Source organism: Lygodium microphyllum, chromosome 9 (assembly GCF_053477565.2).
Source record: "Lygodium microphyllum isolate KBCC chromosome 9, Lygodium_microphyllum_v1.1.10, whole genome shotgun sequence".
Taxonomy (NCBI): domain Eukaryota; kingdom Viridiplantae; phylum Streptophyta; class Polypodiopsida; order Schizaeales; family Lygodiaceae; genus Lygodium; species Lygodium microphyllum.
Window position 1 is genome coordinate 25,102,958 of NC_141143.1, and position 19,899 is coordinate 25,122,856.

At 40.3% G+C, this 19,899-nt stretch overlaps 1 protein-coding gene and 1 long non-coding RNA gene across 4 annotated transcripts; one reads left to right on the top strand and one right to left on the bottom strand.

The window, feature by feature from the left end:
• Positions 1–3,583: 3,583 nt before the first annotated feature.
• Positions 3,584–8,693, top strand: LOC148030880 (uncharacterized). Its single transcript, XR_015691823.1, has 4 exons — positions 3,584–3,815; positions 3,895–4,204; positions 4,289–4,681; positions 8,292–8,693. It is a non-coding gene; the product is annotated as an uncharacterized LOC148030880 (long non-coding RNA).
• Positions 4,439–15,758, bottom strand: LOC148030881 (uncharacterized). Of its 3 annotated transcripts, XM_087684417.1 has the most exons (11): positions 15,285–15,758; positions 14,928–15,165; positions 8,628–8,791; positions 8,325–8,448; positions 8,069–8,201; positions 7,904–7,945; positions 7,739–7,806; positions 5,272–7,654; positions 5,062–5,145; positions 4,845–4,949; positions 4,439–4,575 (listed from the first exon to the last, which is right to left on the bottom strand). In XM_087684417.1, the coding sequence occupies exons 2-11, from the start codon at positions 15,080–15,082 to the stop codon at positions 4,519–4,521; spliced, it is 3,315 nt and encodes a 1,104-aa protein (XP_087540543.1). In that variant the 5' UTR covers positions 15,083–15,165; positions 15,285–15,758; the 3' UTR covers positions 4,439–4,518. The 3 variants fall into 3 exon arrangements, with proteins under 3 accessions (XP_087540543.1, XP_087540545.1, XP_087540544.1); XM_087684419.1 differs by lacking the exon at positions 7,904–7,945; XM_087684418.1 differs by lacking the exon at positions 15,285–15,758 and having other exon boundaries at positions 14,928–15,272.
• Between the last annotated feature and the right edge of the window lie 4,141 nt (positions 15,759–19,899).

Sequence of the window (19,899 nt, forward strand, 5' to 3'; positions counted from 1 at the left end):
AGCTCAGCAGGCTGTTTGGGGGGCCTAAAAAGCTAGTTCAAGGACTCTCGGGGACAGTTTCAAACAAATTGTAATCATGGGATCTCATACCATTCCCCATAATGGAATTGTAGGTTTATGAGCTGAATTATAGGTTTTGCACCAACAAGAGCCGTACGCACTCAGTCATTCATTGTGGATAGGTTGATTGATGGGAAGTGGTCAATTAGTCATTGCCTAGTAGTAAACTTGTCTTTTTGGGATCGGAGGGATGACTTGCTCATGGTTTGGTGGTCTAGCTCCTTGCGTTGAAGATCACCAGGTCATTGGCAAGGAATCTTCTCTAAAGTTGAAGTGGGTAGCTTATGACCTTGCAGAATCACGTGACCATGACCCCTAGTGACAACGCATCACGGACCATTGTGGGTGATTGGGAGACCTCCTTGAGGACCAATTGTATGAAATAGGTTAAGCATCTTGCAAGAAAGATTCAAGTTCCTTCGGCATCTACTTATCCCATCCGCTTGAGTCACATATGAGTTGTGACCTTCTAATTGAGACCAAAGCTAGCACAAGCTATCAGTCACCTCATGACTTCCAACACCTTAAGACTTAGGATTTGAAGCTCCTATAATCCAAGAGACACCCACTTGAGGTATGTGAGGGAGTGTAGGATTAAGCCTTAAGCACTTTCATATAGAAAACCTTGACAACCCAATACAAACCAAACTGGACTTAGTGGGACGAAGTGTTGCTTGAGAGCCTCGGCCAAACCTTGTCTTGAATAATGAGTAGCCAATCATTTTTAGAGAACACCTTAGTCTCTAGATTCCAACTAGAGATAGTCCTATCACCACCTCACATTCAAAGCCTCATTGTCCAATGACAACACCTAGAATTTGACCAAAAGCTAGACACGTCTAGAAAGCTTGAACCAACTATCATTGATACATATTGATACTACCATCGTTGTCATTGACACTACCATCCTTAGTGGAAGTGTACCTTCAACTTATGTAGACCTAAAGCCACTACCAATACCATCATCATTGTGAAATCCTATTTGAGACACTATTAACTCAAGAGCTTCATAACCATATGCTTAGCCAAGACAAGGAGTCCATATGACACAAGCATCTCGGTGGGGCCTTTAAGATCTATCAAGGTCCAAACGAGGCAGAGTGTGTGTGGCAAATACTCCTAATGACCCAAGAAATCATCATTATATGATCATCATTATACGAACCCGAGCTACCAAGCTGCCACATGTTCCTAATGAGTACAATGATCCAAATTGGAGCACTAGGAAATTCTCCAAGTATGAATAAGAGTTGACTCAAGTGTAATGGATGGTACATCACCGCAACTCTTCTTCCAAAAAGATTAATGTGTCATCCTCTCAAAGAGAATTGAAATCCCATAACACCAACTTTGACCCTTAATGCTTGTGGAGAAAACCCACCCCACCTCGAGATCCTTGCAATCTCATACCTACACTGAAAAGCCCATTGTAAGCCAGGAATGATTGGGACTCCTGAAGCGCATATCATAGCCTCTAATGGAGATGAACCGCCACCCCTCGTAGATGTTGTTGTATCACTGGGAGTTTGGTTTGCATTCTAGGAACTTCTATAGATAGGAGGCTTAGAGATAGAGACTACAGGGGCTCAGGGAAGGTAGAGTTATGTTTGTGGCCATGATGGAGGGAGTTTCGCCAATAGGCATACAAATACATCCACCTCTCAAGCTTGGATCAGGGTCTCTTCTCTAGAGAGGACATTCTTCTAGCAGTCTTTGCAATTAGTAGAGACATGACATTTATTTTTATGGTTGAGGAGGATGGTTGTCTCCAATGAGAGGACCTTGAAAGGGCAGCATTCATTGGATGCTCTAGACAAAGGATCAGAGTAGTGGGTCCCTTCAAGAGGAAGTGGCACATTGACCCACACCTAAACACCTATTTGGTTTATGGACGGATATGTTGAGCTTATCAAAGGAGACCTCTCTAGAGATACAATGGGATCTAGGAGAGTGGGTGTGGAGGGATCCATTCCTTGATAGACCTTGCGATGTGCCCTTCTTTGGCTATACTACCAGGCTGGGGAGGAGAATACATATGAGGAGGATTAGAGCACAACCAACAACCTCCCCCCATTGGCACGAACATGGAATCACAAAAGAGTTCCTCTATGACTTTTGTAGGAGGTTACATGATAATTTCAGGCCTAGGAAGATACATCTCTTCCTATGACTTGTAGCTCACAGGAGCTTAGCAGTTGGCACATGGCTTGGATATGGTAGCGACCCAATAATGTGCCCTAGGTACAGTGATCTAGTGGTGGAGACACAAAGACATTGCTTATGGGGTTGCCCTAGAGCCCATGAGGTTTGGAGAAGAGCCTTCAGGATAGTATTTCATGGCACAACAAAGATCATGGTGGCTACCTAGGGGGCTGTAGCATGGGTCATAGATAAAGGCCCAGCATGTGGCTATGAGGATCTTCATGAGAGCTACTCTTTTCTCATTATCGGACAATACATAAGTAGGATTCTCACTCTAGTTTACTCATAGGCACATTGGACTCAATGACATTGCAGAGTTGATTGCCAGTATCATAGCTTGGTATATTTGGACGGTGAGATGTTGACCTTCTGGATGTATCCACAATGGAGGCTCTATCAAGGATCTAGATAGAGATCATTCACACTCTTTGCGGGAGATGAGAAAGGATGCAAGGCAACTCTGAGAGGATGAGGAAGACGAGAGGATGTAGGGTAGCTCTAAGAGGATGAGGAAGAGAAGAGAGGCTTTTCTATGGACATGGGATTCTAGCATTTTCTTCCATACTACCCCTCATATGGTTTGGCATTACAACCCACCGGATTGGTTGTTCACACAACCATTGTATTTGTGATGTACTTAGTTACTCTTCACACAGTCTCTTGTACTTTGTATTTTACCTTGAGTTATTCGCTGAGGTGTTATTAATAGAAAGTTATTTTCTTGGAAAAAGAAGCAATGCCCAAACCGTAATTGGTACATGGTTGCATTGATGTAAGCCACTTGTGAGCTTGTAGGCGAGCGGTCCATTGCTATAATGCTCAGATTGTAGTTGGTGCATTTGTAGGGCATGGCTTGAGTGCCACCAATTGGCCATAATGCAAGATGCATTCGAATCCCTTGCAGCTAGATGCTTCATAGACATACCATGCATTGCCATTGGATGCATATACATCATTCAAGAGAAGATATGAACCATACAATATAGCAAACTCTCACCCTTCCACTCATGAGCTTGGATTGCACAGTTGATTCAAGTTAGTGGGCATGGCTCTAGTGCTCTTTGTAGATTTGTCGCCAATGGGTGGTAGATTTAAGTCTAATATATGGTTTTGATGTGACATACTACACCACCTAAGTTAATAGGGTCTCAAATAGGATTTCACCACCTAAGCTTGAACCGGGCCTTAGCACGCGTGGTGGCAGGTGCCCATGTCAATAAGCACGTGCTTCAAGTTTCAAAGTAATCGAAGTTCCAAAATTCAAAAAGTGCGTCGGTTAATCCTGGCGCCACAAAGCATCCAGAATCCAGAATCTTCCAGATGGATCATGGAACTGGAACGAGTTGCGGGGCACGCGATTCAATCCCCATGGCTTAGTTCTTCTTCCCAGGGTACTTTGACGCGTGCACAGTGCACACAATCATATTCCATCTTACGATGCGCATGAGCCCCTCCATCATTTGGCATTGATGCCGTCGTTCTGGCGCACAGATCTCCGTGGAATACATCGTGAAGAGGGCATGCTATGGCGGGAGAAGGACAAGACGTAACAGGTAGTTTCCCGTTGTGTCGAGTTTTGCATCTAGTTCTCGCTCTCTCTCATTGAACTTTTTGCTTTACTTGCTTCGCCAGGTGGTGCCATGCTCCTAGGCTACCAAGGAAAGGAGCGGCATGACTGTCGTCGTCAAGAAGAGCTAACCAAAGAAATGGAACACGAACGACGATAATCGATTCGTTCTAATTGTATTCAGTTTTGCTGCATACGACACAGCTGGCCTAGATGGCTAGTGCTCTTTCATAACTGTGGCGATGATTGACCTGGGGAACTCAGAAAAGAACGTACTACTGACAGGAGATATGGGAGAAAATAAGACGACTAGGCCTTCTCGACATTACCTGTTGCCAGTTGGTGACAGGAGTAGAAGACAATGCATATATTACGGTAGGTCTTTTACAAAGATAACCCCTTTGAGATTCAGTATCCCGATTGCAAATCTCTAAAATCAGCATACTTGTACCACCGTAGGCCTCTCAAGGAATGTCCCTGCAGCTTCCAGCTTCAATTTGAACAAGCAACACAGCTTGACACGTTGGTCCAGTTATGCAGAGTACTTGTTCACCGTTACAGCAGTGTGTCACGCCTGTCATGGAGAACAATTCGTGGCTACCATGTATTGAAGATGCAATTCAGCATTACAAGCAGCTTTGAAATTATCTTACTTCTCCGACGCTCATATGTAACTCAGGTCACCTCTTTTAAGAATCACTCCAATCATCATCGTCATCATCTTCATCGTCGCTACCCACAAAGGCCTGCAGCCAAAGCATGATATGAAGGCTAGAAACCTCTTCAAAACCCTAAGGCTTAAGAAACACAGAAGAGACCTTTATACAAAGGACAACTTTCTCAAAAACTCAAGTATGAAGAACGCAAAGCTGCTTCCATTGAGCTCTGAGTCTCTAATCTTTGTAGATTCCATAAAAGTCTTAGTAATCCACATTTGCGAATTAGTAAAGGCATTTTGTGAAACGATTGTAAGCAAATGTTTGTCCAAGGTCTTGCAGCACTGATCTCTGTTTACCTGTCTGATTGCATTTGCTTTTTCTAGTATAGCAGCCACATTGATATGTGTACTTTGACGGGGTGGCTCTTGTTTCTCTATTTTTGTATGCCTTAAGGTAAAGGACTGTTTGAAGCACAAAGATAAAACAAAATTTATCAGGAATATGAAGGCATTAGTACTTTTATTTCATCTAGTCACTTAACTCAAGAAGCAAAAGTTCTAAAGCAATATCTACCCCAGTTCTGATTTGTTCAAGTAACACCTCTCTACCATCCAAACCTCCTGATCTGGAAAAATGGCTTAACTCTGGGAACTTCAGCTGGCAAATAAAATCAAATGAAAAGGGACCATGTAAACAGTTAAGGAAATTGATACAAAATCTATTCGACTGCACATTAAAAGTAGCCTCAAACAAAACTTCCATTTTTTCACCATCAATACTTACAGCAGTTCTATGATGTAATGCAAAAGCCTTAATCAGAGAATCTTTCCTGCCAAACTTTACGGGTCCTGGATCAGGAACAGACCCATCAGGACTGAATGGAGGTGATGAATCACTCAACCCTTCAGTTTCAGGGTCCAAAGAGGCTTCGCAGGCACCAGCCTCATTGAGCCTTACAGAACCAACATCCTCAGTTGATGACAGAACACTTCCCTTCAGAGATATCTCACTTAGCAAAAAGTTTACCTCTGCCCCTGCGATTGAAGAATCAGGACATGAATCTGCTGGAGGGCTACCTGTCTCAGATGGAAGATCAGAATTGCCTTCCAATTTGAGTTCAGAAATATACGTGCGGGTTTGGAGATCTTGTACTGATATGTCATCCTGAGACTGAGTTGCCAGAGATGACTCCAGATTCTTGGAGGAACTTGAGAGGGTGCTGTGTGTTCGTATCATCATGCGCCATTCTAACGGTGGTAAGGGTGGATGCGGAGGTAAATGTTCTGGCTCTTCAATTGGCAGCCTTGGACTTACGCTAGTCACACCATCTTTTCGAGGATTACTTTTCCCACTTGGCTCTGACTGAGAAAAATCATCAGCAGGTAATTGTTGAAGGGAAACAACAGGTGATTCAGGCATAGATCGTACTGGAGACTTTGAGAAGCTAACAGCTGTTTGAATCAAAGAGAGAGGAGAGTGAGGTGCACTCTTTGTGAGAGACTTGCTAGAAATGCCATCAAGAGACCTTGGAGATGAACCCATGGAATCTTCACTACATAGTACTAAGGACGGGGGATGGTCCACATCTAGACCAGCCAGAGACTTTGGTGATGACTCAACAGACTCTGGACTTAAAAGGAGAGATTGCAGTTCACCTCCCAATTCCATATTGAAGACTGTGGTTGTCAGTGTTGATGGGCGTGGACTAGACAGTGTTGAAGAGCTCAAAGAACTGGATGAGATTTGCATGACGCTTATGTCATCATCTGTATCAGATAAATTCTTAGAAGATCCTGCATTTCTCCATTGAGTGTGATGAACAGATGACCCTGCTGATGAACATGGTGAAAGCTCTTTACAACTTTCACTAGGTTCGCTTTCAGAGCGTATATAGTTGTCCCTCTCCAATGCCGGAATTTTAGCTGCTTGATGAAACATTTCATGTGTTTGTTCTTGTTCCTGAGAAGAAAGAGATCCAAGATACATAGAAGATCCAATATGAGACCCCTTAACAAACGAAATGGCAGGATCTGGAAGTGGGTGAAATGTGGTTGAGAGTTTATCCGAGTCATAGCCATAATCATTAACCTCTGAAATTTGGGGTGTCTCTGACACATGATCAATGCTCTCTGAATCTAGATAATCTTCTGTTTCTGAAATTCTGTCATGCTTCACACACGAATCTGGCAGTGGTTGAAATGTGGCTGAGAGTTTATCCGAGTCATAGCTGTAATCATTAACCTCTGAAATTTGGGGTGTCTCTGACACATGATCAATGCTCTCCGAATCTAGATAATCTTCTGTTTCTGAAATTCTATTGTGCTTCACAGGCGAAAGACTTGAAATCAAGCTTTCATTACTACTTTCCTGAATCATATTGGAGATATGCTTGACATCGGCTTGAGATATCTGACTAACCTGCCTTGGAGTTACATTGCCCATTTTATTCATCAATACTGGGTTTTCGATGTATTTGATAATATTTGTTTCATCTGTATTGAGATCTTCCTTGTGTGAGATGTGCAAATTATCAGGGGGTTGGTTATGGAAAAGTTTGTAAGGTTTTTTATCTGTGACTTCTGAGCTTGAGCCATGATCTGCCATAGGTTTTGTTTTAAATTCTGGTTCTATATCTAGCTCTGAATTCATTGTAGTAAGTGCATCCATGCAATGTTCAATTTCACTGGCAGCATCAAGCTGATTTGCTTCTGACTTGAAGTGCAAATCAGCTTCATCATTTTGCAAGTGTGCATCAGTGGGACTTTTCACCTCAACCTTGTCTGCTTCTGCATCTGTCTCGTCAACCATACCTTTCACAAGGATGCGAGGGGACATTGTGTCATGCACATGGCTTTCCAAGAGATTACTACTATCCTCATTGCATTCAAGTGGTAGTTTTCTTTGAGAATGTTGTGAAGTGGCATGTCCATGCAGCAAAAGTGGATCATCTGATTTCAAAGTAGAATTCAAACTTGCAGATTTTTCTACTGTCAGATCAAGTGGAGGGACTACTGTACTTGATGTAACCACTTTTTCTACCCTCAAAACAAGAGTAGGGAAAACAATGCTTGATTTACCCTCCACGTCAAGCACACTTGAAGCATTGTTGGGAGAATGGATTTGAGTGCCTGAATCAGTATCCACATCTAAAGGTGAATGATGCGTTCTGCCAAATTAACAGTAAACATAAGTTGCAGAAAGGTTTGTGGAAACAGTAATGCGGTTAATCTTAAAAAGGATAGTGCTTTACCTTGTATGCAAATGTGAAGCATGGATTGCTTCCCTAAGCTCTTTATTTCGCCGCCGATGGATTTTCATCTGCACAGTAAATCCATTTCGTTAGCGTGAACACCTTTTTGATGTGAATGCTTTTTAGCTGAAAATCTTTAAAAACACCTGTAGGACCTATTTTTACCTGAATATTAGGAAGAATAGAAGTGGTGTGCTGTGAAATCATCTATATATTTGAATGGACACAAATGCAACTTTCTTAGCGAAGAAAAGTTCAATTACAGGATCCCTTGCACGTACAAAGTGAACCGTGACAACACCAGTACTATCTTTAGTAGTTGAAATCTACCTTGTTCTTTCGAGCCCTCTTGTTTAGCTGTTCTCTTTCTGCTTTCAACAACTCTGAGCTTGCCCATTCTGTTTTGAAGAAAGATGGATCGGTGTACCTTTTCAAGCAAGCCCCAGCTCCTGCAACATCAAATCTGATACAAATAACAATGTCAATTGACTATGCAGATATCACTCATTAACTACTATTGATGAAGCAGTAATGTCAGCTTAATCTTTTACAGGTGAAAAATGTGTATCAGCAATTGACAACTTACTTATCAAGCAGAGAAAGCCTTGGTGGACCCCTGCAGTCCTGATAAGCATGGCGGATGAATCGAGGCAAGTCTCCCTGGGTGAGATGATTTTGCTCATTGCAAATATTTGCATGCCATTCCACACCTTTTCACATATAAAAATTTCAGACTTTGAGTGTATGGAAAACATACTTGCAAATCTTCTAGAGATGATGTACCTGTTGTCAGGTAAACTGAAATGATGGATAAAACATTCTAATCATAAACATGTAGAATCATGACATATTCTAACCATCCTAAGTGTATTCCTATGTAAGCTTATACCTGGGTTGTAATGGAAGTTCATATGATTTAACTCCACGAGCATCAACTTCTCAATAACTGGAAGTTCCACCTCTAGCTGCTGAATACGAACAAGGAGATCATGGCCCCTTGCAGCTGTAGCTGAAACCTCCTCATGCAAGTCATGAAAAACCTCGGCTGCAAAACTGAAATATCATGCCAAAAATTATTAGATGAAGGCAAAATAAAGATATTGCTTGTATTATGTAACGAGGTAAAGCTTTTTATCTGAGAGACAATAAAATAATGCTTCAATTGCTTGATTTTGGCACGGGGAAAAAATCCACTTGGTATGCTGAGCTCTCATTACACATGACCAATCCCAATTGACATCATCAAGCATGCACAATAAGGTATTTGAGTATGCCTAGTGCAAAAGCAATACATTGATCTGTGGAGTTATTCGAACATTCACTCATTATACATGCCCAGTCCTATCAAGGAGGCATAATAATGCCTGAACCTGCCTAATGTGACCAATGCATTGATTTGTGACATTTTGGACACTCGAATACTGGGTTCTTGTTGTGTCTGTTCGGCAAGATATGGTGTTTGATTTGCCACGTTTGCAAGCTCCTGCAGGACATGTATGTGAGGGCCATATTCTTGACAAAGCACAATTTGCTATCTTCCCTAAGGATGGTTCAGTTAGGGTGACTCAGAAATTACTGCTGTATGCAATGATGTTTGTGGTCTTATGAGGACACCTTCGATTGGTGGGTGTTTGCCCTCTAAATTTTAAGTCGGAGGTGTTTGTGTGCTTCAAGTAGTCTTTATCTCACACATCCATCCATGCATCTGCATCAACCAAGAATGTACTTATTGCTAAGACCCATTTCAACACATCCAACTTTACAACTTGGTCTAATTTCATGCGGCATATCTAGGATTCCCAAGGCTTGTGGGAACTTATTTAGGGCAGAAACCCCAACTTGGCCCTTGTTGATTCTCATACAAGGTAGTTTGCTCTTGGAAGAGTAGAAATGCCATAGCCATAGTCGAGCTCATGCAAGGTCTTATACCCACATTTCACTCCCAACTTTAGCACTTCATCTTACATTTGAGTATTGTACACATCTAGTTGACTACTATGCTACTCATGTACTTGGCGTATCAATTTCGACCACAAACTCCAAGAGTTCAAAATCATTGAGAAGGATGATTTGATTGTCAAGTTGGTTGAGCATCACCATCTACTCACCGAATTGCCACAACTGGCCCACCAAAGTCAGCTAACGATCAAGTCACTTTGTGTATGAATAAGTTGCTACCTAAATATTTCAAGTTTATGCAGCAAGTCATCTCACAATCCTAGTTACCCACCTTCTATTGCATTTTGCAGGTTAATCAATCCCATTCATAAGAAAACCCATATGCAACGTTCAGAGGGGGCCTTGGCTTCCACCACACAAAATAGGAAGCAAGGAGGTGGTAAGAACACTAACAACAATCACTTGGATAGTGAGAAGCAACACAACACTCCTCCAAGCTTGAAACCAGGTTGGCAAAATATACCCAAGAAAAACAGGCATTGGCAGCATTTCCAAAAGTCTAGTCATTTTGATGACGAGTGAAGGCCAAGGGCAATTTGCCCAAGACTCAACCTTCTTTCCCACCTGGAAACTTGAGCACATCAAGAGAGGGCACTTTGCCCCTCCTTCACAGCTGAGAGGGGGTCATCCTCCATGCTAGCAAGGTACCAACACTGATCAATATCAGCCTGCCCCTATTATACCCATAGGATTATCTGATTGATTCGCTAACCCTCCCATGGACTTTGGTCCTTAGGTGCTCCTTGTCTCTCTTGAGGATCGACCGGATGCAACTTTCTCTTCTCTTCTTGAGTTGCCATATACATCTAGTGTAGCCAATAGCGGTTAGCCCTCCTCTAGTCCAGTGAATCATGGAGCCTCCTCCCTTTCTCAGTTCAAATGTTACTAACATTGATTGCAACCCTACCATTATTCCCACCTGCATATCATTCGATTTTAGCAAGTCTCACTCTAGCCTCTATTCACTATTCTATTGTACATTTCTACTCTACTTTCCTACATATTTAGCGTGCCTACCTATTGGTAGTGGGAATACCTAAAAACCAAAACAAATCACACACCCATAAAAACACCTTAAGCAATTCCATTGAAGTTGCGGTATGCATATCCTCTGGTCTCTTGTGGTATTTGTGCTGCATTCAGTTTGGAACTAATCCTACAAGACCTAACGATTTGATCAGAGCACAAGATTGGATAGTTTGACTTTCTATCTTGGTTGCCACTCTTTGGTTGGGTTTCACATTCCGGACCAACACGGACACTTCTTCTCTGAGGCTATGCTACAGACTTCTTTGATACTACTATGGAGGCCCTTCCTTTCATAAGTTTTTGACTAGACATGCATATCATTCTTCTTCTTTGGATGCTTCTCCTCCACCCCATTGACATGTTGGGGCGAGAGGGGGTGCTTACTTCTCCTTCCACTGTCTGATGGTGAGAGGGGGAGATATTCTTCTCTTGGTGCTTCCAAGTTCTTGGTCACATTGTATTGATTCAATCATCCCTTTATATCATCATGCATTTGCATCTTGATGATTCATGCTTGTAAAAGAGCACTTGGGCAACCAAGGGTAGTGCTCAAGTGGCACCATTGCACTTTGTATAGCGTTCTGTTTGAACACATCACTTTGCATTACCCCTTGCATCTCCCCATGCATTGGCATTGCGTTAATGTAAAACAGAGTGCTTTGGATGAGGCAAAAACCTGTATTTGCAAGCACCCATCCAAGGGTGAAAACTCCTTGCAATATGTATATACCTCTTTTCCTTTGTCAAAGGAGTGCCGACTTGGATCCACTATATTTGCAGCATAGCACAGTGAGGCAGTCTACTATGCCAGAGTTTATGGCAGTTATTTCCTCATCTATACCACCTCATCACCCTTTTCTTGCACAGATTCTGTTTATGGAGGATGTCTAATTTTCCCCATTACTGTCATTACGAGCCATGAAAAAAAATAAAGCCAGATCCTTTAAATAGGTCTATCTGAAGGAACATATACATTGCCTCCATAGCCTTGGTAGGCTCTCGGGCAGCTGATGTGCACCCATGGACTGCTGCTTTTGCTTTGATAACAGTCCAAAAAAGGGACAAATTGATTAGCTTGAAAAATCCAAACTCTATAAAAATAAAGTCGAGGAAGAACCATTCTTCATCTTGCATTATTATAGCATTGATACCTCATCATTCATAATCAGCAGCCAACTTCCACACCAGCTACCACAGCCCACAACAGCTCCCTGCTATCCATGACTGCTCTGTTTCCTACTGTCCCATCACCTAACCAGCAGTGTTCTTAATGCAGCCATGACCTGTCCAGACTTGCCATGTCATCATTACTGGATCCAGAAATTGGGCACTATTATACCAGCTCCCATGCCATTGTTGACTGCTGTCACAGCAGTTAAACCTGCATTTCGTCCAACTTTGACTGCCTAGACTGCTGCTCTGATTACCAGCCATAACACAGATTTTATCAAACATCGCAGAGCTTCCTGTTGCTGCCCTGATACAAAATGCAGAAATCCTTTCATCTTTGGCACCTAAATGGAGACTATTCCTTGCAGCCTGGTGAACCCTGTGTAGCCTAGTATCGTCCTCTACTTTGAGCCTTCAGCCATGTTTCAGCTTCTACAGCAGTCAGCACCTTCACTACACTCCTTGTACTACATTGTTTTTAATACTACACCTCAACAGGTTCATTGTACCAGCCATTTCATTTCCATCTTCATTCAACATTTCCCTTTATCATAACGCTGAGCATTCATTTGATACTCAAGTTGTGATAGCTTTTAGCTTGTGAAAGCCACAATACATTCTCCTTTAGACAAGGTTGCAAATTTGCACTTTGCTGAAGTATTGTGCTGAACTTTTCAATACAGGCTGGTAATAGGTTTTGTGAAGTTCGGGAATCAGTATGTGAGGACAAGTGCATTACGACTCTTAAATGTAGAGCTGGTAATAGGTTTTGTGAAGTTTTGCATAAACAGCATGTGAGGACAAGTGCATTATGACTCTTAAATGTAGAGCTGGTAATAGGTTTTGTGAAGTTTTGCATAAACAGCATGTGAGGACAAGTGGGGTAATTGAGTACACAAGCTCTTGTCACATAAAATGTTGACTAGTCAATGAAGACCAAAATACCTATATTTTGCTGAAAATTTTCAGGATCTTTGAAGCAGCTAATTTAAGCATAGGGAATGTCACCATCAATGACTGACCAAATGAATTATTGATCCATGTTACAAAGAACATATTACTTGTGTACGTCTTTGTGATGCATGTGAGAGAATTTTGAAAGGAAGTTTTCCATGAATAGGAAAAGAACAAGAATTGAAGTTATTGGACCTAGCATGGGAGGACTGTGTAGTTGGTCTTGGATTATAAATATACTGGATATCTACTTGTTAGGGTATGGATTTCGAGAATGACATAAGGGATCGAGATAGGATCTAGGGAGTTAGATTTCCTGAATGACCTACAGAATCAAGATAGGATCACAAGGATGATGAAGGCAATCTGTCAAGAAAGGGTAGCCTTGTATCCAAGTGGCCCAGATACTGTGGCTACAGTGTCTGGATCTATGGCCATGTGACAATCATGATGTTTCAGGGAAAATTCTCAACCTACATTGTGCCTTGTATCCAAGTGGTCCAGACACTGGCTACAGCGTCTGGATCTATGGCCATGTGACAATCATGATGTTTCAGGGAAAATTCTCAACCTACATTGTGCCTTGATATAGACATATTTGGAAGGTGGGAAGCTGGACTCTGAGTTCAAGCCTTTAGTTTTCAAGGGCTGCCTTGCTCACTAGCCACAACATCTCACAAGCCTGCCCAACTTAAACACATAATACAAGCTCAATCTAACATGCCTCTTGTCTAAGCTTGACTCAATCAAGGAGTAGGCACACTGTTTGCAAAGTTAAGACCCATTAGCTTAGCACTAGCTTCAAGGACCACTATGGAAAGATGATCAACAGCACTTGAATATGTGCTTGGTCAGCCATTTTCCAAGCTCTATCTCTCCCAAAAACAAAGACCACCTACAGGAGATTTTGAGCCAGTCACTCTATGAAACCCCAGGTCACGATCTTCTAAGGTCATACAGTGGTCTCCATGCAATATGTTTCAGGGGACCCCTTAATGCTGGTCTTATCCTATCATTTGAAGATAGGATGCATTTTACAGCTCTCCCCTCTGCCTAGGGAGGGGAATCAAATGGTAGATATGTGGTACTCCTCCTACACTTGAATGTTGGAGGATATAGTGCTTATCTACAGATTTCCATACAAAAATTTCTAGTATAGGAATTTGAGGCCCTGCAGGAGGTAATGTTTGTTTGGCTGATGGCTCACAATGGTCACATTAGCTCAAGAGATTTGATAGAGAGCTAAGATGCTTTTCTCAGGTTTTTGACAAAGATATCATACTCAGGCCAGCCTTAAGCTACAAGCCTTTACAGTTATGTAGATTTCCAAGCACTAAATGACTGTTGTTGTTACTTTGAATGACTGACACCTCAATGCAATCAGGCAATTACACCATAGAGGACTCCTCTGACAGATCATTTTGGCCATCTGGCTGGACACTATTGTCCTTGAGAAGCTACTAGGGGAACCATCAAGGAGGACAAATGCAGAGGTGAGATGCCTTTCTGTGCAAATGAGAACCAAGCCTTTCCTCTTGTGGCTTCCCCTCAAACCCAAAGAAGAGGGGAACACCATAACATTCAACATTTTGTGTGATTATGAATGGGAATCATTGTAGAAGAGAGAAAAAATTATCCTGGTTAAAAAGGGTATAAATCTAGGCTATTGGAAGTTGGCAACTTGGCTTTTGCAATAACAATTGCATATTCAGAGTCAATTCTAGTGGGTCTACATTCAATAACTCGAGTCTCGTTTATCTTGAGACAAAACATCTATGTTGATTTCCAGGAGGATTATAACACTAGGAAGCAAAGAGCACAATTATTCCGATAGATTTCGGTACCCTCTTTGTTACAATATCAAGCTACAGTTTTGTATCTTGCATCTGCTAGTTATTTCCTAGCTTCCCATCTTAATTAGGAGTAATGATTTCAACACATGTCACAGACGTTTGCTTTCTAGGAGTTTTAAAGATTAGCTAGCCCTTCACAGCTGTCGGCACATATGCAGAAAATGCTTTGAGCAAAGCACAGAGAAGAATATGGTAGGTCAGTGCTAGGTTAAAAAGGATCTTACTCTGCAAGGTCACCTAGTTGCCGAACGATGCCCACCAGGCCTGCCATGGCCACTCCTTCCAATAAGCCCTCAGGATCATCTTTGGCCACAGCCCTGTACAATTCAGGGTTGGAAAGGCTGTATTCATTCCTGATTTCATACCTTGTAAGTGGCATGGCTGCACAATTTAGTACAGCAGGGCCACCTGATTACATGATTGCCGTGCCAGAATTCTTTCTTTCAAGCGAGCCTGATGATCCTGGGGATTCACAAACCAGTATCAAATGCGCAGTGCTTCTTCAATTATGTATTGATTGAGCCATGTGAATGTAGTCTTTGTGCAATGCTTTATGAAGAATGTGATCTATCCATGTGCACCTGAAAATGTGCAAAAGTAGAGTGTTTGATGCTTCAATCTGATCGAATGTCCCAATAACTGTACAATGTAGTCTGTCAAAAGTGCCAAAGCGTAGAAGACTCAAGATGCCTGATGCGAGATCGAATTGGGCAACGTAATCATCCCTTGAAATTCTCCTGTTTTCTGCTCGATTTGATTAAATTGTACAACTTCTGCTTTATTGGATGTGTGGAAATGGCATTCTCTCCCTTCTCGGGATTGTTTCCCAGATCAATACTCTCGTCAGATGTGTTGAAATGGCAGTTTCTCTCTTCTCGGGATTGTTCCCAAAGATCAATTCATTCATTCATTCTCTCTCCCCCCTCTCTCTCTCCTCGGGATTGTTCCTGAGATCAACCCTCTCTCTCTCTCTCTCTCTCTCTCTACACCCCAGCTCAGATTTCCTCTTCTCTCGGCTGGAGGAGCGGGCAAAAGCCTCTCGAGTAATCGTCGGTGGCAATGCAAGCTCTCTATAGGTGCACATCTCGATAAAGGATGGCAAATTAACATGACATTAATCACCTCTTAAACGATATCAACTATGTATGAGAGTTGCTACAAGAGTAACACTATGTTGGGTTATATCAGAAATGAAGAGTTCATATGCACTATTTATGAGAGTTCTTACAAGAGTAACACTATGTTGGGGTATATTAGAAATGAAGAGTTCATATGCACATTGGATAACTTGAGAAAATTTCAGTAATACAAATGCAAAATTTTTTAAGCTCAAGCAAGAGTTGGATATATTGAAGAAAGAGTGGATATTTGTAGATGAGTATGTTTTGAAGGTGAAAAGCATTGCACATTCTTCGGAAGCCATTCATCCAATGCCAAATGATGGTGATTTAGTTTTATCTACTTTGTGGTCTTGATAATGTGAAGGTTTAGAAATATTTTGTTACTTCTATGTATGTATGGAAGCCATTTTTAGAATTTGATGAGTTGGTGATTATTAAAGAGATAAACATGGAGGGTGAATCGTGTGAAAGAAGTAGTGAAGAAGTCCAAGTATTCTACTCAAGTTTAAGAAGGAGACATGACATTCCCTCTTCAAGAGACCAAGGTATGAGATGTGCTTGCGGTAACTAACAAAACAAATTTTGGTGACATGCAGGTTTTAGAGGGTTGTGGATAGAAATTCCAATAATTTTGGTATTATTTGTCATTATTGTGGAATAACATGCCATATTGTAACCCATTGTTTTTGTTATGACAAAAATGATGAAATTCACAATGATAAATTGTAGCAAGGGAATTATGCATCGTTTTCAAGATAAATTTAATGATAAAAATGAGCATTTATTTATCATATAGCATATGCAAAATATTGTTATAGGAAAGGGGATCAATGATTATATATGGTAAGTTGATTTATACACATCTAATCATATGATCACTTATGTTGAATGGTTTAGAGAGATGCAAAATTTATAGAGTCAAGTTATGTAGATATGAGTGATAATTCATGCCATCCAATTTCACATACTAGAAAAGTTTCTTTATTGTTGCATGATCATTGAACAAAATGTTTGTTGGATGTATTATATAGGTCGTCCATCACAAATAATTCGGTATATGCTAGTTAGATATAGTAGAGTAAGGGTTGCATGTTAAATTTAATATGATGGCTTATTTTGTGGAAGATTTTAATAATATTTACAAGTTGATTATAAAATGAAGTAGAGGTGATCACATGCTTACTTTGGATGTTGGAATTCTTGATATAAATACTACTATATCTATACTAAAGACAAGTATGGTTGTAAACATTGAAATGTCCCATAAATGTATTAGGTATACAAATGTGCAAAGGTTAAAATTAATGCGGTCCAAAGGGTAGACTTATCTACATTTAAAGTCGCAAAATTACACAAGGTCTATGAAGCATGTCAATTTTGGGAAGTAAGAAAGACAATATTTTTTACACGACTGAGATGTAAGCAAGAATATACTTAATGTTGTGCATATAGATGTTTAAAAACCTATGTATAATGTATCTCTTGGTGGCAACAAGTATTTTGTTATGTCTATTGGTGATTGCTCTAGAAATATATGGATATATTTCATGAAGAAAAAGAGTGAAGTGTTTGAGCACTTTAAAACTTTCAAGACTAAACAGAAACATGCTTGAAAGTTAAGTGCAGGTGATAACAAGGGGATGAAGAAGGTGCCACATGGTAATGATACATCTACTAGTCACTTAATTCTTGATGGAGACTTTCATAGATAAGAGAGTTTGGATAATGAGCTTGGTATTCCTTCATTGAAGGTACCAGGTATACAGAGAGCACATGTTAATGTAGAGGCTTCATTGAGTGATCTAGTAATACCCAAGATTAGGAGGGTGAAATACCTTGTTTGAAGATTTGGTTTTGAGGGTTATGCAGCTCACTATTATGCTTACATGATAAAGGTACTTGAGGATATTGAGCTTACTTATTTTGATGAGTCTGTTGGTCAATGATGCTCATTAGAATATAGCAATGGATGAGGAGATGACTACATTAGAGGCCAATAAGATTTGCAATCTAGTACCATTTTCCAAGGGCAAGAAAGTTATTAGCTATAAGTGGGTGTATATAATAACTTATACTGCAAATGATTCTATTAGCACATAGAAGGCTAGGTTAAATGCGAAAAACTGTGCATACCTAAAGCATAGTCAAACAAGATTGAAGAGTATCTTGTCAACATTGACAGTTATAATTCTAATGCAAATCACTCACTTTATGTAAGGAAGGGTAATCTAAATTTGGATGTGATAGTCATCTATGTGAATAACTTAATTATTATACGTGATAGTGACAGTGTGATTGCTAATGTGAAGGGCCTTCTAAAGTAGATGTTTGAGATGAAGGATTTGGGTAACTTGAGGTACTTTCTTGTATTGAGATGATCAAATGTGCTGATTGTATATGGATGTCCCAAAGGCAATGTATAGAGGTGTTGCTATGGCAATATGTGAGGTGGCATAGCTAAAAAAATTGTTAGGTGATTTAGATGTGTAGGGAGAAGGTCTAGTTTTTCATTCTTCATAATAATATGAGCAATATACAGCAGGCTAGAAACACTGTGTTCCATGGTAGCACAAAACACATTAAGGTGAATTCCCATTTTTGAGATGAAATGTACTTGTAGGTGAGATCAACTTGGTGTATGTCAATACATAGGAATAGGTAGTTAATATTTTCATGAAAACATTGGGTGCAGAGAAGTTTTGAAGATTTCAAAGCTTTACTTGGAGTTGCAAAGATGTAGTTGAGCTAAAGAGGGAGTGTTGAGATAGGAAGTTGGACATATGTGGACATTAATGATGGACTGTATGGTTAGATGCGTCCACACATCTACACTTAGCACATCAATTTTCATTATGATCCTCACATGGAAATTAACTCACCATCATTGATTGTATTTGGTTAGTTATATCTACCTACAATTGACATAGTTATAGTGTCGATCAATTAATATAGTCAATTATGCATTATGTGACTTGATAGGCCACTTTAATTTATTTTATATCCTATATTTACTTTTTGTACATCGTATAGTGTAAGGAAGAAAAAAATTAAAACACGAAAACATTTTGGTCTTCATCTCTCTTTTGTTTATGAGCTTCTCCTTACTTGTATTATGTGTGTTTAATGTAGTAGCTTGAGCAAGTCCCTCCACTACGCGGTTTATGATAGTAGTGGTATCAAATCATGGATAGGCTCCATTTTATTATTTTTTAAGTCAAGGTATCTCAACTTGAATGAGGTTGCCCAAGTGAGAACTAGGCATGGTTTTAAAGCTTCATTGTGTTTCCTTGTCAATAGTTCTATTGACTTTGGTGTTCATAATGGAAAGTTTACAAAGATGAAGAAAGACATTAGAGATTCACTAAAACACTTTCATAGTATATTTGAGATACAAGAGATATAAGGTTGAGACATAATACTATATGTTTCAACATGTTTAGATTGTGTGAAACCTTTCTTTTCTAGAATTGTCACGACTATCAAATTTTGAAACAGTTTAGATTTATTTGGCAATGGATTCTACATGGTGTTGGGTCACTTTAAAGTTGAAGGGGACTAGACCCTTGCCTTGGCTTTGACATTGATGATAGATTACATCATTACATGGGTCCACACATCTATAGTAACCACATCATTGGTCATTATGATCCTCACATGGAAATTAACTCATCACCTATTGTATTTGGTTAGTTAAGTCTATCTATAAACTTAGATAGTTATAGTGCTAGTTGATTAATATAGGCAACTATGCAGCCACTTTTATTTATGTTATATCTTATCTTTACTTTTTGTACATTGTATAGTGTGAGGAAGAAAGTAAAACAAGCAAGAAAACATTTTGGCCTCCATCTCTCTTTTTGTCTTCTACAGTGAGCATCTCCTTACATGCATTATGTGTGTTTAATGTAGCAATTCGAGCAAGTCCCTCCACTGTGTGATCTCTCTCTGATAATAATGGTATCAAAGCATGGATAGGCTCCATTTTATTATTTTGTAAGTCAAGGTATCTCAACTTGAATGTGATTGACCAAGTGAGAACTAGGCATGGTTTTAAAGCTTCATTGTGTTTCCTTGT

Excerpts from the sequence above, each read along its gene's own strand:
- LOC148030881 (XM_087684417.1), bottom strand. The coding sequence starts at position 15,082 with ATGCCACTTACAAGGTATGAAATCAGGAATGAATACAGCCTTTCCAAC. Across the intron at positions 7,946-8,068 it reads AGAGGGCTCGAAAGAACAAG|ATGATTTCACAGCACACCAC; the intron begins GTAGATTTCAAC and ends TCAAATATATAG. Across the intron at positions 5,146-5,271 it reads CATTACATCATAGAACTGCT|CTGAAGTTCCCAGAGTTAAG; the intron begins GTAAGTATTGAT and ends TTTATTTGCCAG.